The 15,277-nt window shown below is 33.0% G+C and overlaps 1 protein-coding gene across 3 annotated transcripts in view; it reads right to left on the bottom strand.

Moving 5' to 3' along the window:
• Nucleotides 1-15,277, bottom strand: part of USP47 (ubiquitin specific peptidase 47) — a 118,868-nt gene that overhangs the window by 16,847 nt on the left and 86,744 nt on the right. For all 3 annotated transcript variants that reach the window (XM_011954280.1, XM_011954279.1, XM_011954278.1), the window contains 8 exons: nucleotides 12,791-12,922; nucleotides 12,234-12,310; nucleotides 11,612-11,667; nucleotides 9,254-9,366; nucleotides 8,424-8,528; nucleotides 5,842-6,049; nucleotides 3,944-4,059; nucleotides 1,775-1,894 (listed from right to left, as the gene is read on the bottom strand). In XM_011954280.1, the coding sequence (XP_011809670.1) occupies nucleotides 1,775-1,894; nucleotides 3,944-4,059; nucleotides 5,842-6,049; nucleotides 8,424-8,528; nucleotides 9,254-9,366; nucleotides 11,612-11,667; nucleotides 12,234-12,310; nucleotides 12,791-12,922 (927 nt within the window). The remainder of the gene's footprint in view (nucleotides 1-1,774; nucleotides 1,895-3,943; nucleotides 4,060-5,841; nucleotides 6,050-8,423; nucleotides 8,529-9,253; nucleotides 9,367-11,611; nucleotides 11,668-12,233; nucleotides 12,311-12,790; nucleotides 12,923-15,277) is intronic.

Consider the following 15,277-nt stretch of genomic DNA (forward strand, 5'->3'; position numbering starts at 1 on the left):
TAAGTCAGTTTTATTATATATTAATTTTAGTGACATGCTCATTCATCATCGTTATATTGCATTAATACAAGACAATACACAGTTCTGTTACAAAACGTGTGATGATAAAGTTTCTGAAGGACACTGTATTGTTTTGCAGACTGAATAAAATAAATATTAGGTTCATATGTCTTTGTAACTAGCCAGAAGACTACATTAAGATAGAGGGCATGGACATACACATACACACAAACATATTGTTTACTGGGTTGTCCAATCTCAGAAAGTTGTATTATATATCCTTCTCTTTAGGAAATTAATACTCTGGTTTTTCTTTAGATTGTATAAATCTTTCACCTTTAGGAAATCCAAGTTTAGCCTGAATTACAGACACAGGAACATGTGTAAAGACACCCTGTGAATATAACACCAAAATCCAGATCATGGAAAAATTTAATGGGCAAATGACCCGGCTTTGTAATAAATAAACTGCAAGGAAGCAAACAAAAAAGACACAGGAAAATTTACAGAAAAAAAATTTTCTAAGATGATCAGAGAAATTTGAACACTGACTAGATATTGGCTGATATTAAGGTATTTCTTAGGTATATAACGTAATTGTCATTTTTTTAAAAGTTCTCTTCATTTAGATGTATGTTCATATTATCTATAGATGAAATGATGAAATGATCCTGGGGAAGTTTATCAAATAATCTGGGGGAAGTAGGTGGTTAAATTATAGATGAAACAAGAGATGATCACTGTAGAAGCTGAGTGATGGGGATGTGTGGGGGGTCACTCTATTTTCCCTATTTTCTCTACTTTTGTTTATGTTTGAAATTTTCCATAATACATCTTTTTTTAAAATGAAATTCGTATTTGGCATAAATTTGGCAATTATAAATAGCATGTTGGGTGTTGCATAAAAGGATAACACTATAATTATCCTATTCAGTAAATGTTACAAATTGAAACCAGTACGCTAACCATTTAAGAAAAAAGAAAAGTTAGATCCCTTTGGCACTTCTTACCCTAAAGTAGTACTGGAGGGGATTAGAGATTTTAATGTTTTACATATACACACACACATACACATACACATACATCCCCTCCCCCACCACACAAAAGTTTTAGAAGTGTAGGTGAATAAAATTTACATACTATTATTAATAAAATAATACTAAAAAGTTAAATGAGATAAAAGACTTGACTGTACTAAGATGAATGAGACTAGAAAGTGATAAAAACATATATGAAAAATGATAAATGATGAAACACATAATAATAGCAAGACAGAAGAAGAGGACTAACATGAACTTTCTCATTTCCAACAGAGAAAAATGAGTAGGCAAAGGGAATAATGTTGGGTGAACTCAAGATTATAATTTTCTCTATACCAGGTATGCCTCTTACCCTCACCACGAAGCACTGCTTTATGGGACAAGCTCAAGAAAAAACAAAATCCAGGGGACACAATCACTGTGGACAGAAATGGTTATGAAGGCTTCACCAAAGAGGTAGGACTAATCTGGAGACTGAAAACAAAAAACAAAAAAACAAAAAAATACAGGGAGAGGAGGAAGAACACTGCAGGTAGGAGTGCATATGAACAAAGGCAAAGAAGAGGAGAACCAGTAGGACTGATTCACAGGACAGAAAGGAGGCTGACCTGACCTGACTACAAAGGAAGGTAATTATTGGGTTGAGAATTTTAAATTAAGTTCCAGACAGATATTGAACAGCTGTGGAGGCCAGGCTTATAATGAAAATAGTAATTAAAAAATAAATGACATACCTTGTTACTTCTAAAAAATCCTTCAGCTTTCAGGGTTTTACTGGAGACACTGAGAAGACGCAAATCATTATAGCAGCGTTCGAGCACTATTCTCATTGTTTCAGCAGGTAAATGGATGGCCTATAATGAAAGCAATTTAATAAAAAGTACTCTTTCAAAAATAATTCTGCTTGACTTAAAAATACGGGAAAGCAAGACACTGCTGAGTTCTTCTCAAAAGCAGCAGAGAGAAAAATAATTTTAGTAGAGGTTTTAAAATTTTTGAATAATTGAAGGGAAAAATTAGTTATAGCCATAAATTATGCTGCAAATCAGGAGAACAAAGTACCACTTATAAATATATGCTCTGAAACTATTTGAAAGGTAAGGATTTTCTCCTAGAAACTCTATTACTCTCAAACTTGCCAAGTAAATGAGTGATATGATTCCAGAGAAACTGCATAACTGACTTTTTGACTGCTGATATCAAAACGTTGAACTTCTTGGCTTTTCACGGGCCCTTCTGTAGTCTGTGAATAGTTGTTAATACTTTTATCAAAGCAATAAGCAATTTTCCTTTGTGTAAAATGAGAAGATTAGTGGGTAAAATTTTAAGTTATTCTGAAAGTCCACATCTTTAATTTTTGGAGTCATTTTATAAATTCTACATGAAAGCAGCAGACAAAAATACTTTACATTTAAAAGAACACAATTTATTTTCAATGCAACAAAGATCATCAGTTATAAATACCTAATTCTTAAGCAGGCTGGTTAAAAATACTGTATTTGTTCACGTGATGTTTTGTGACTGCCTTTATTCTCTATAGACATATTTTTCTCAATAAGATTATAAACTTCTTGGGGAAGAAACTATTGTATCTCTTTCTTTTGTATTATGTGTGAGTGCTCATTAAACTAAATTTTTTTACATTTGGCATTCATATTTTAAAAATGTAATATACAGTATATTGTCACAACATAGTATGCATTTACAAGCAATTTCATCACAAAATTTCACAAAATGATTTGTTTCCTGGTTACTACTTTAGCAAAATTGTTAGAAGTCATATATAGAAGTCAAAATACAGACTTTTTTTAAACATAATAACCACCAACTCTTACATGATACCTTACATTTTTTTTCCACAGACCATTTATTTATTTTTCATTAATGTTCACTACAACTCTGTTAAACAGGTATTTACAACCCCAGATAATGAGATGAAAGACAAGACTACCATAAGATGAATGACTGAAAACTGGACTCGACTTGTAATTATGGAACAACTTCCACTACACCAGGGGATATTAACCTATGGTTCGAGAACCCTGCAAAATTTGCCTGTTTGTATGTTCAAGGTTCTGCCGAGTATAGGACCCTTGAAAGGATGATAATCATTTGTCTGGTGTGGACTAATCTTTTGCTCTCCAAAATTTGAATGTTTTCATTGTTATATTTTTCCAGCTCAAAATATCTGAATGAGCCTATTTTCTTTATCACTAGCTCATATAATGGTGCCAGTATTTAATTCATCACCTTCCCTGTCAAGTCTACACCCTCACCTTCCTCTTCTATTTCTATTAAATGTATCACTACTTTTCTGGTTACCTAAGTTTGAAACCCCTGGCTCAGGTCATTGGTGCATCTGCTTTACCCCAACATTTAACAATTATAAGTCCTACAGATTCTATCTCTCTTGGACTCTATGCCTTCTCTCACTTCCAGTCATACACCTGCACTTGAATTATTTCAACAGTTTCTTCCTCTCCATTCCTGACTCCCCTCAAGGCATGTGGAACACTAATCTATTGTCACCAGACACTAAATGCAGCATTGCCGTGCTTAAAAACAACGAAAACAAAAACTCAACTTCTTATTGCCTACACCAAAAAGGAACCCAAACTTTCGTGTTTACTGTTTAAAGCTCTTCATGAAATAAACTGTATTTATATTTCCAATCCCGTATTTTATGATAATCCAGCCAACACATATAAGTTGTTATATGTACTTGCCTCACACTTTCTTACCTCTACACTTTACTCAATCTGTTTCTTTTAACTATAGTTGTCTCCTAACTACAAATATTAGCTCCTAGAGGTAGAGCATGTATCTTACTCATAACTATCACACAGTGTCTTGTACACAGCAGGCACTCAAAAATGTATTTACAGACCTCTTTTAAAACTTACCTTTGAAATCAGTTGTTTGAACTCTGTAACTGTCTGATTTAAGTAAGCACGAACAGTTATAGGAGCAGCTACAGATTCTGCCTTTAGATCAACAACATGAACTTTCACCATCACTTCTGTCACATTTGAAGACATAAACACATAATTGGAGGTTATTTTTTAATGTATTTCACATGAGTAATGCATTCTTAATGTGTTTCTAATAGATGAAAAATCCAAACTTCCAAGTACAGATGAAAACAACAACAATGAATAAATATAAATCACCAGATACTGCAAAACAAATACTAAAGGCAACATAGCACTCCTGCTTGCTTTTGAACAAACCCCTTATTAAGCCACTCAAGACTTTGTTCATCATCAAAGACTTCCTATCCTCAAAATAATATTTTCTATATCCCAAGGAAAATTCCACACAAAAACTGTTCTGATTATGCCTTTGTTTTCTCACTTAAATCCTTTATATTGAAATTTAATCCCAAATTCTTCTCTTCTGTTTTCAGGAGGTTATGTTTATAACTAAACTCTTAATCACTTGAAAAATAAATGATCTTCAAACACTGTATTTCATACATACTTATTCTGTAATCTGTTTTAACCTGTTTTATGTTAACCCTCAGTTTTTTTCCTACGTTGTTAATCTAAATTTGACAAAATATTCCGCTAAGATCTTGATTATTAATGCATAAAGACTACTTTATAAGTCTTACAATCCACACTAGCATTTAGAGTTCTCTTTCAAATAAGAGGTATTACTGCTGACTCATGTTATATCTTAATCATTCTTTTTCCTGTCTAGCAAAAAGAAAAAAAAAAAAAAAAAAGCAAGGAAATGTCCTTATGGGACTCTTTATAGATAGGGTAGAGTCTTAGAAGTTGAAGTAGGCATCATAAGGTTTTCAGAAATAAAATTTTCCCACTTAAGAGAGGTAGACTCCTTGAAAGAATACTATATCTAACCTACTCTGTAAAGAGAGGCCTTCATTTAAAAAGGAGATATACAGGATCCACAGATGAATATTATTGTAAAAGGGCAGAATAAGGATTTGTAAGTTCAGCTTTTAGGAAAAAAACACAGAAAACCTAAGTCTGAATTCTGACTAACCACTGATGCAAAGGAGTTAGGGTCAAGACACAACAGTAAGGATTTTGTAAAATTATATAAACATTTTGCTTTTCTTCTATTTGTTACAATTTACATATGGTAATTATAGAAAACTCTGGACATGAACAGACCATGTAACTGTCTACAGGGAAACTGTCTCTGGGAAAACTAGGGGCATGATATTCTGGTTTTCCTAAACAGTCTCAAAGGAAAAACAAACAAACAAACAAAAAACTCAATGTGCTGAGTGAATGTGATAGATTTAATGAAGAAAGAAAAGCTGAAGTCCCTGGGACCTGTAGAAATAGAGAGGATGAAGAAAAATTTTAAATGCTGACAATGATGGGATAATGAATCCACCCTTCCAAAGAAATCCTGAAAAACAGCCTCGACTTCTAAGATTTTATGGGAATATACTTTTTTTTGGACCAAGGTCTTCTCTATAAAGAGAAAGAAAGAGAAAGAGAGATCTTCCTAAGAGAGCAATTGATAACTTTAGGGATTGACAGCATCCAGAATGATTCTGTACTGCACACTGGAGAAGAAAAAACTCACTGAAGACCATAAGCTAGAAGTTTTGCTGTTTTTTTGTTGTTTTAAAAATTATGCATACAACTCTTTGCAAGTAATCTAGAACTTAATTCCAAGCTGTTGCTGAGTACTTCTCAACCTGTCAAAATTATTCTACATTTTAAGACCATATGAAACTTATGTTCATTTCTACAATAAAAAAAAAACTTTCTCATGAACATTTTAAGTACAGTAAAACTAAAAACAGTGTAAAATTGCTCACCTCCAGGTTTATAAGACTGGAAAACCTGATCAGGCTTTCTCGTCTCCAACAGCAGATCAAACATATATGTTGACTTGACGCCACCTAGTAGAAGCCCCATTGGTGTATCTTCTTCTCCTTCATATGACCGTTCTAGATAATCATGAAACTCATCATATTTAACAAGGCGACAGCAATCCAGGGGTATTACCTCTTCTAAATCCATCATCTAAAAGAAAGTAATCCCCCAGAAAGAAAAAATATATATACATATATAAATACACAGTGTTTTAGTCTGTTGGGTAATAACACTACAATAGGCCCTAACAAAATCCACACATTTATGATTTGCATCAAAGACATCAAAGTTACAGGCACAACTTAAATGTTATTTTTAAATAATTATGTTTCATTATCCCTCAAATCATATAAAGCATGCATTAAATATTTTTTATTTTTTAAAAAGTAAACTTCATAAACTTTAGATGTAGAAACAAAATCAATGTATTATAACTATTGTTCGTAATCAACTAAGCTGGAAACACAGAGGAAAACAACCGAACAGCCAACTAGAATATGCATCTTTTGTTTTCTTAATCCAATCTGGAGTAGAATTGATAATTCGTGTATCTAGTACCAATCTAAGTACAGGAGGACAGCATGTCTCATAAAGCCATCACAAAGGGTATGGCTTCCGTCTCTCAGGTGCCACCTCATTCCTCTCCAGATATCCCCTTTCAATATTAGCCTCCAGAATACTTACAGCTCATGGTATAGGAATTTCTATCATAAAATTTCCTTCTAGCTTATGTCACTAATAGATGACATACCCTGGTTGCAACAACTCTCTTGATAGGAAATAAGCCTCCTAGAGAAACATAGTAGGATTGCTTAGAAGTATTCAGTGTTCATTTAAGGTTGTGATTACGATTTTCAAGAAGGACTTGTAAGGCTCAGTGTATCCCCATTGATCTCTACTCCTCCCCAACTCCCATCCACAACAATGAAGCTCTATTTTTGGCATAGAAGATTGACTTATTTCTCTCTTCTGTTTGTTTCTTTTTATTTGCAAACTTTCACACTTCCTACTTTCAAGACTAATGCTTGCAGTCCACCACTATATTTAAAGAATTTTTACCAAAATGAGGCAAATCCAGAGCCATCCATCCATCTTAATGTTTGTTCATTCATTAATCCATTCAACATACTCAACCATTTTTGACTTTTCTATATACCAGGGAAGAATACTAAAAATAAAATTGTGAGCAAAACCAGAATGGTTTTTGCACTTGTATGTGCTTATAGTCTAGTGACGGACAGTAATATTAATGAAAATAGTCAAACAATTAAATGTAAAATTTCAATACTGATAAGTGCTATGCAGGACCAGATGTATAATATAAATGATTCTCAAACTTGACTATGTCTAAGAACCACCTGATGTATGTATGTGTTAAAATGCCTATTCCCAGGCTCCAACAGAGAAATTCTGATTCATCTGCAGCAATTAGCATTTTTAATAAGAATGTGACTCTCATGCAGATTGTGCTGGATCACACTTTGAGAAACAATGTCAGCTATCTTGTGTGTTATTTTTAGTTATTTTATTGGTTCCATTATAACTACACACAAAATGATGTAGTACGCAATTTTTTTTCTCTAGGTAATGATGGTTTAATTTCAGTCATTCTGTTAATGCTTATATGGAAAGGGGAAAACTTTAATTTGTTAAGTATCATAAATGACATTTAGAATGATCTGGTGAAACAGCGTGACCCCATTTGCCTTTCAAACCTCATTAATAACTTTCCACTACTCTTAGGATCAAAATGCAAACTTCCATTTCACAAAATCTCTAATTTCATTTTATGGTACTCTGTGCTCACTTAAAACAATCTAAACATATGGCTCCTTTCTTCAGTTTCTTAAATGTGCCAAGCATCTCCTCACCTCAGCACTTTTGCACATGCTGTTCACTCTACTTAGAATATTCTTCCTTGAGCACGGTCCAGTGACGGAGTGGGTAATGCATCTGACTATGGACCAGTATATTCCCCCTCAACTTTTTGCATCGCTGCCTCCCTTTCTCATGGTTAAAGTCTCAAAATAAATTTTCTCAATTTACTACTAATGTATTTACAGCATCTAAATAATAAAATAATTGCAAATTGTGATGTTTACATACGTTTTGTCTGTTCTTTCCAATGCATTGTAAACTCCATGAAGGCAGTGACCACGTCTTGTTCACTTTCCTATCTCTAACACCTCATGTTGTCTTATTCACTCTAATATCTCTAATGTGTCATACAGTAAACACTCAAGAAATGTACGTTAAATGAACAGAAAGAACAAATAAACATTCTGTTTCTAATTTTAATTCTGGGATCTAGAAAGTTTAAATGGCTTCAAGAGAGAGAAAATTTTCAAAATCAACTGACTATGCTCCAAAGGAGAGGTATAAATATACTCAGTAAGAGATAAATTAACTGGTTACCAAGGTTACTGCCAGTGTTTATATAACTATTATCCATAATAAAAAATTGGAAAATTATGTTAATACTGTTGTATTAGTAAGTAAATGCCAATGATGCAGTTAAACATACCTTATAAGCCATTTCTACTGCTTCCTTTAATGTCTTATCCTTATGAACCTCCAATTTATTTTCCATCATTACTTGTTTTGTAGGATGCAAACAGAATAATTTTATCTAGAAAATGTAAAATATCATCATCACCTCTGCAGTTCAAGAGTCAAAGTTCAATTCTTCTGTAGACAGCATTTTTTCCTAATTGTCAAAATACTCTAATTTTTTAAAAGAACATAATTGAGATCATTCTTTCTTCTATCCTTTCTCACTTAGTACTTGACACTGATTATGTCTCACACCATATAAAAATTCAAAAACATTAATTTTAACAACTGTATGTTTCCTTAAAAGCATGTATGTTTATGTAATCATTCCCCTACTGATATACATTTGGTTTGTTTCCAATTTCTCCCTAATTTGGAAAATGCTATAATGAATTTCCCTGTAATCAAAGTATTACAGTAATTATGATTATTTCATTAGATAATAATTCCATAAGAGAAATTATATTTTAAAATATGATTTTGCTTAAGGCTCTTGATAACTACTACTCAATTTCTATCCAATTTTTACTGATTTATTTTCTTTTAGTAGGATAAGAGAATGTGTCTACCTCAACTGTGGCTTCACCAGCACTGAGCACCGTCACTACGTGTTTCTGGGTTTTTACACGTCAAATCAAATCAAATCAAATTTTACCTTTATAGTATAGTTGGTTATACTGCTCAATGATCATGATAGCATAACTGTCTACAGAATCAACCCAATGAGTCAGTCATTAGAATTGCAGTTAACCAAGCTTAAAGATAGCACTTTCAATTAAAAATAAAATGATGGAATTCAACCTTGCATGTATTGCGCTCAATTTCTCGTTGTCTCTTTTCTTGTTCTTCCAACTCTCTCTCTTTCTGCACCAAGTTTTTAATATGTTCTGGGTATTCATCCACTTCTAGAAATTCTATTAGTAATAAAAACAGGATAAAACAGTGTCACTGAAACTGAGCTCCCTTTATTCATCCTGCTTCACTATGCTCTCATGGTATATACTTCTACTATAGCACTCATGGAGATATATCTCCATTATATCCCTCTCTCAACTTGGAATACAAGCTTCGTCCAGAAAAGGGTTAAGAGATAGTTAACAGGGACACATGGTTAGGTCTCATATCTTAAAGAGCCATGTATTTATTCAAAATGGCTCTTGGCTCCAGAACAACTCCAATACGTGGATTAATATTTTAGAATGAAAAAGCTCTCTGCAACTTGAAAATAGAATAATTTCTGACTTCAAATCATGCCATCCCATCAAACTGTGTGACCTTGGGCAAGTTTACTTCTTCAACGTAGGTCTCTTCAGCTTATTAATATCATCTACCCCATAAAGTTACTACCTGAGATACAATAAAACTTAATAAATGCTGCTGCTGTTGCTGCTACCAAATACTACCTATTTGTTTACTATTATCTTTCCCGTGTTCTCAAAGCAGTGTTCAGCTGCCTCCTGACCAAAGAATGCAGAGTCATAAAACTGACACCTTCATCTACTGGATTTCTCCCTGTCTATATGGTCAAGATTCATTTGAATACAAAAAGTGATGATTATTTGTGATATAGCTTGGACATCTGCCCTTGCCCAAATCTCTTGCTGAACTGTAATCCCCAATACTGGAGATGGGGCCTGGTGGGAGATGTCCGGGTCATGAGGGTGGATCCCTCATGGCTTGGTGCTGTCTTTGCGATACTGAGTTCTCATGAGTTCTGGTCATTTAAAAGTGTGTGGCACCCCTCCCCACAACCGGAACTTGCTTGCTCCTGCTTTTGCCATGTGAAATGCCTGCTCCTGTATTGCCATCTGACATGACTGAAAGCTCCCTGAGGCTTCATCAGAAGCTGAGCAGATGCTAGCATCATGCTTCCTGCAAAGCCTGCAGAACTGTGAGACAATTAAACTTCTTTTCTTTATAAATTACTCAGTTTTGGGTATTTCTTTATAGCAATGTGAAGACAACCTGATAAAATTTGTGAGGCTACTTTTAAACAATTAGTTAAAAGAAAGAATTATATGCAAAAAATGATTATTATAATCATTTTTACCAAAGTTTTTCTTAATAATCACAACTTCATATGTAACTCAAAGACAATATGAAATGATGACACCATTTGATGAAGCCAATGATTATTTGGCATGAAAAAGGGAAAATAATTTTTATCAAAAATAGCATGTGTCTGTAAAAGGTAAAAGCTGTTGCTTCTAGGAAAGAACTGTAATTTAAAAAATATTCCATATCATATAATACAGCGCCCTCTGGTGCTTTATAACAAAACTAGAGTTGGGGGAGTAAAGGAAGGCTGAGTTACTGCGTTATTGGAAGGCTGGGTCCACATGAGGGACATGAATTATAATACTGTCTCTACTTCCAGATAGCTATGACCTGGGACAGCTTACTCTTTGGGGTAGTTTCTTTATATAATACAGTACAAATGATTACTTCTGCTCTTAAATCTCTGTTCTGAAATGACTTATATAATTTCCAATTATTTTTTCATTAATTCCATAGTAAATTATTGAACATTACTATATGACACATCCTGAAATATACTTTATGTGAAAAGATGACTAAGTCCTAAGCCTTATACCAACTGAATTCACCATCTAATGAGGGTTTACAAAAATGTGAATAAAAACATAATGCTTGAAACAGATTTACTAACAGCAATGGTAGTTTCTAAACAAAGGAAATAGACTGAAATCAAAGATTGTGATTACTGTTTTTAATTATGAAAAGACTATGAGCAAACACATCACCTGTATATGTATCTGTACATGCCCCCTATACATTTGTAATACAGCCTGAGTCAAAATTAGCAAGAAAAAACAAACACTGCAATATTTTAAGAGCAATAATTCCAAATATGTTATGATCCCTATATCAGACTGCACATAATATAATCTTACTACTAATAAACATTCAATTTATTTAATGTAGTTTTGTCTCTTCATATACTAAAAAATAATTCAACAACATTTTTTTAAGGTCCTTACCAGTTGGTATTATTTTATAACAGTCTTTGTAAATAATTCTTCCAGGCATAAAACAACTTAATTATCTTATCATTTAAAAGTAGTTATCTGGGTTTGCATACTTACAAAAGACATTAGTTTATAACACAAATTAAAATCAAATAACTACAGGTAAACATACTTGCATTTCTGGCTGGATCCTTTAGTCTATAGATCAGCATATATGCATTTGTGGAACTAGCAGAAACATAAAAAAGAATAATAGGGATAAAAAGTAGATTATAAAGATTTCACTTCTAAGCATGAAGTACTTACTTTAAATCGTGATTTTTTAAAAAAACAATTAGAAAATCATGCCACTGTTCACAGACACATTCAGATTTAAAACATTCCAGAGAAGAGGAAAATCACATTTAGAGAAGATTCCGTATCTCTTCTTGGTAATACAGTAAAGTCTTTAACAAAATTGTGTACTGGAATGTCTACATACAACAGTTAAGTCAGGGGTCAGCAAGTTTTTTCCAGCAAGGACCAAACAGTAAAAATCACAGGCTTTGCAAGCCATATGGTCTGTGCTGCAACTACTCAACTACGTTATTATAGTGTAAAAGCATTAACACATAATATAGAAACAAATGGCTATGTCAGTGTTCAAACTTCACTTTCAAAATATGGAGGCAGGTTGGATTTGGTTCATGGGTTGTAGTTTGTCAATCTCTTGGTTAAATCTTTGATGATAAAAAACACTGAGAAGCTATAATTAATTCTAACTTCTAAACACTGAAAATTAGGAAATTGCTTACCTTGCGAAAGCACTGGAATAATATCCTCTGCTTCCTGAAGATCCACCATGTGTTTTCTTAATGTCCTCTTGTGTTATCTGAAAATGTGTTACATGATTTTTTTTTTGCAAATTCTATAACACTATCACATTAATGTCAATATGTAACTCAATCTTTAACCTCAGAGTTAAATGATATGAAAGACCTTCACGATTGCTCACACAGCTACCAATTCACAAAATTTAATCATAATCAGTGGCTGCTTACCAGCCAGTCAGTTCTAGCATTCCTGATCACACGTGAAGCACAAGTAGCACCTATGAAGGCTCAGGCCCAGAGGAAAATTGGTAGTCTATCTCTGGAGATATTCAGCAAGCCCCAAACAAAACAAAGCAAAACAAAGAAATAATAAACAAATGCAAGAACTTTACTAAAAGCAAAAATTAAAGACAGATTTGATATGGGTCTTAAGATGTACCACCAGACAGATTCACTCATTCTTAATAAAACTCAATGTTGTTTAGAAGCATTCTTACTCCCATCTTTCAGAGTAATAATCTTAAAGGACACCTCCTTACCCTGCTGACATGTTGATCATTGAAGCTGTACCACTGCTCATCACTGAATGACTTTATACATGCATAATAATGACCACCAGCAGCACTCCCGGAATGAACCATAACAGAGAAAAGTTCATAGATCAAGGAATTCTAAGGGGAAAAAATAAAAGTAACTCAGAGGAGAAGAAAAACACAACCCTTATTTGTGTATTTCCTATTCTCTGTTAACACGCAGAGAAGTAACATGGTTAGTTGTCCTATATATTATAGGTCAACTTTCCCCTAAGGCAAAACAAAAATGGCAAGTTATAAAATAACTGTATACACCACAAGTTACACAAGTTTCATCAGTGCATTCTTTCACATTTTAATTATGCTATAACCTTTGAAACCATACATATCTGTAAATACAAACTTACATATGTAAAAATTAAATAAGTCTAACATTTCAGAAGCAGATGCTAATTACAATGCTGTTCTAAAATGCACAGTCGATAAAAAAATTCCCAGTAACATACTGTTTCTTATTCAAATTTTATTTCCTTTACAAAAAGAGCTGAGGAATATAATTATTTGGAATATCTTCTAATGCATTTATGCATTATCTGTGATATCATGATCTACTGATTTATCTCTCTCTTATATTAAGAATGAATCCTGAATTATACTATATCTACAATAAATTAAAATTGTTTCTTTAGCTTCCTGTGCTGCAAACAATTCTTTAAAGTTTGGAGCTAAAGATTACTTTAGGCAAACTTAAGTATTTGTGGAAGAAAATCAAGAAAAGAGGCAACTTGTTTAAAAAAATGAGGTCATTTATAATGACTTGTTTTTATATTTAAGACAATCTTTTCTTTCAGAAGCCCACGCACTTCACAACTCCTAAGACAGTTTGAGATACTGGAGACTTTGCAGACCAGTAACTCTATTACAAAAAAAGAACAGGCAGGAAGACAGAAACAGAGAAGGTAAGGAGGTTAAAAAGGCAGTCTGACATCAGAAGACTACCAGTTTATGACGGACAAGCTTTATTTTATTTACTTTTCTACAAATACTAGGGTTTCTCTTCTTTATTCTTTGCCTAAAAAGCATTTTGGAGCCTTCTATAATTTTAAAGAAATTCTAATTTATCTTAAAATAACTTTAAACTGACCACAATATATTGTTAATTAGTGAAATTTCTAGAACAAATTTTGAAAATGTCTGAAAACTTGTTTATGTGGTTCAGATTTTATTCCTACAACTAAAATTAATCACAGTGGTGACAGGGAGGAAGTTTCAGAATTTATTTGCAATCCAAAACGTGCTTAAAGCATTGAACACCTTATGAAATGTGGTAACTCCATGTTATTAAATTAAAATGCTTTGAATGTAGTAAATACACTAGACAAAATTTTGATATCACTGAATGATATGAACAGTATCTTATGATAAGCAGTCTCCCTACTAAGAAAAAAAATAAACACAGAAAAAGCCTGCCAACCAACAGCTATACATTTTTTAAGTTTCATCACAATGATCAAAGCCAACATAATTATCTTCCTGGAAAATTCTAATAGTAGCAACTTCTAGACGACAGTAATGGTGATATATTCAGAAGACTGAAACACCTTCCAAATTAGAATTGTATATATCTATTTTAAAGCAAAAGATAATACAGTCATGATAGAGTAAGGGTTCTCAAATGTAATAGTTTTAGTTTCAAATCAAATACACTGCTAAAAAGTAGTAAGGAAAGTAAAATACCTTTATCCAAATCTAGCGTGATAATGTGTAAATAAAATTACCCAAAAACAAGTCCTAACATTTTCTTCTCTTTTACTACTATTTAACAAAGTAATACATTACTCTTAATAAAAAGAGGATACATCTTCAAACACAGTACTAGCAAACAAAATAACAAATTTCTAAATTTGGGTAGAACAGAAAGCATCTAGTCCAAATTCCTCCAAAATGTAGCAACTGAAAGGCACACAGATTAAATGATTTGCCCAAAGTGATACAGTTTATTAATGGCAAAGTAAGAACTAAAATCTAGATCATCTGGCTCACTAATGCAAGAGTCAAAGAATGAATATTTTAGGCTTTCTAAGCCATACGGTTTCTGTCGCAACTACTCAACTCTATCATTATAGTACTAAACCAGACATACACAATATGTAAACAACCAGAGTGACTGTGTTCTGATAAATCTTTATTCACATAAACTGGTAACACTTAGCAACAGATCTGGAAGCTCAACACCAAACAATAAATACCCAACCTGCCCAATAAACCAAAAACCAAAACAACAACAAAATACAAAAACTCCCATGTTTAGGCATATCATGTTCAAACTGAACAAAACCAAAGACAAAAAATCTTTAGGGGAGGCAGAGGGGAAAAACACCTTACCTATAGAGGAACAAGGATAAGAATTATAGCACACTGTCATTATAAACCATGCAAGCAAGAAGAGTGTAATGAAATATTTTGTGTTGAAAGAAAAATACCACCAACCTA

Source organism: Colobus angolensis, unplaced genomic scaffold (assembly GCF_000951035.1).
Source record: "Colobus angolensis palliatus isolate OR3802 unplaced genomic scaffold, Cang.pa_1.0 Scaffold380, whole genome shotgun sequence".
NCBI classification, from domain to species: domain Eukaryota; kingdom Metazoa; phylum Chordata; class Mammalia; order Primates; family Cercopithecidae; genus Colobus; species Colobus angolensis.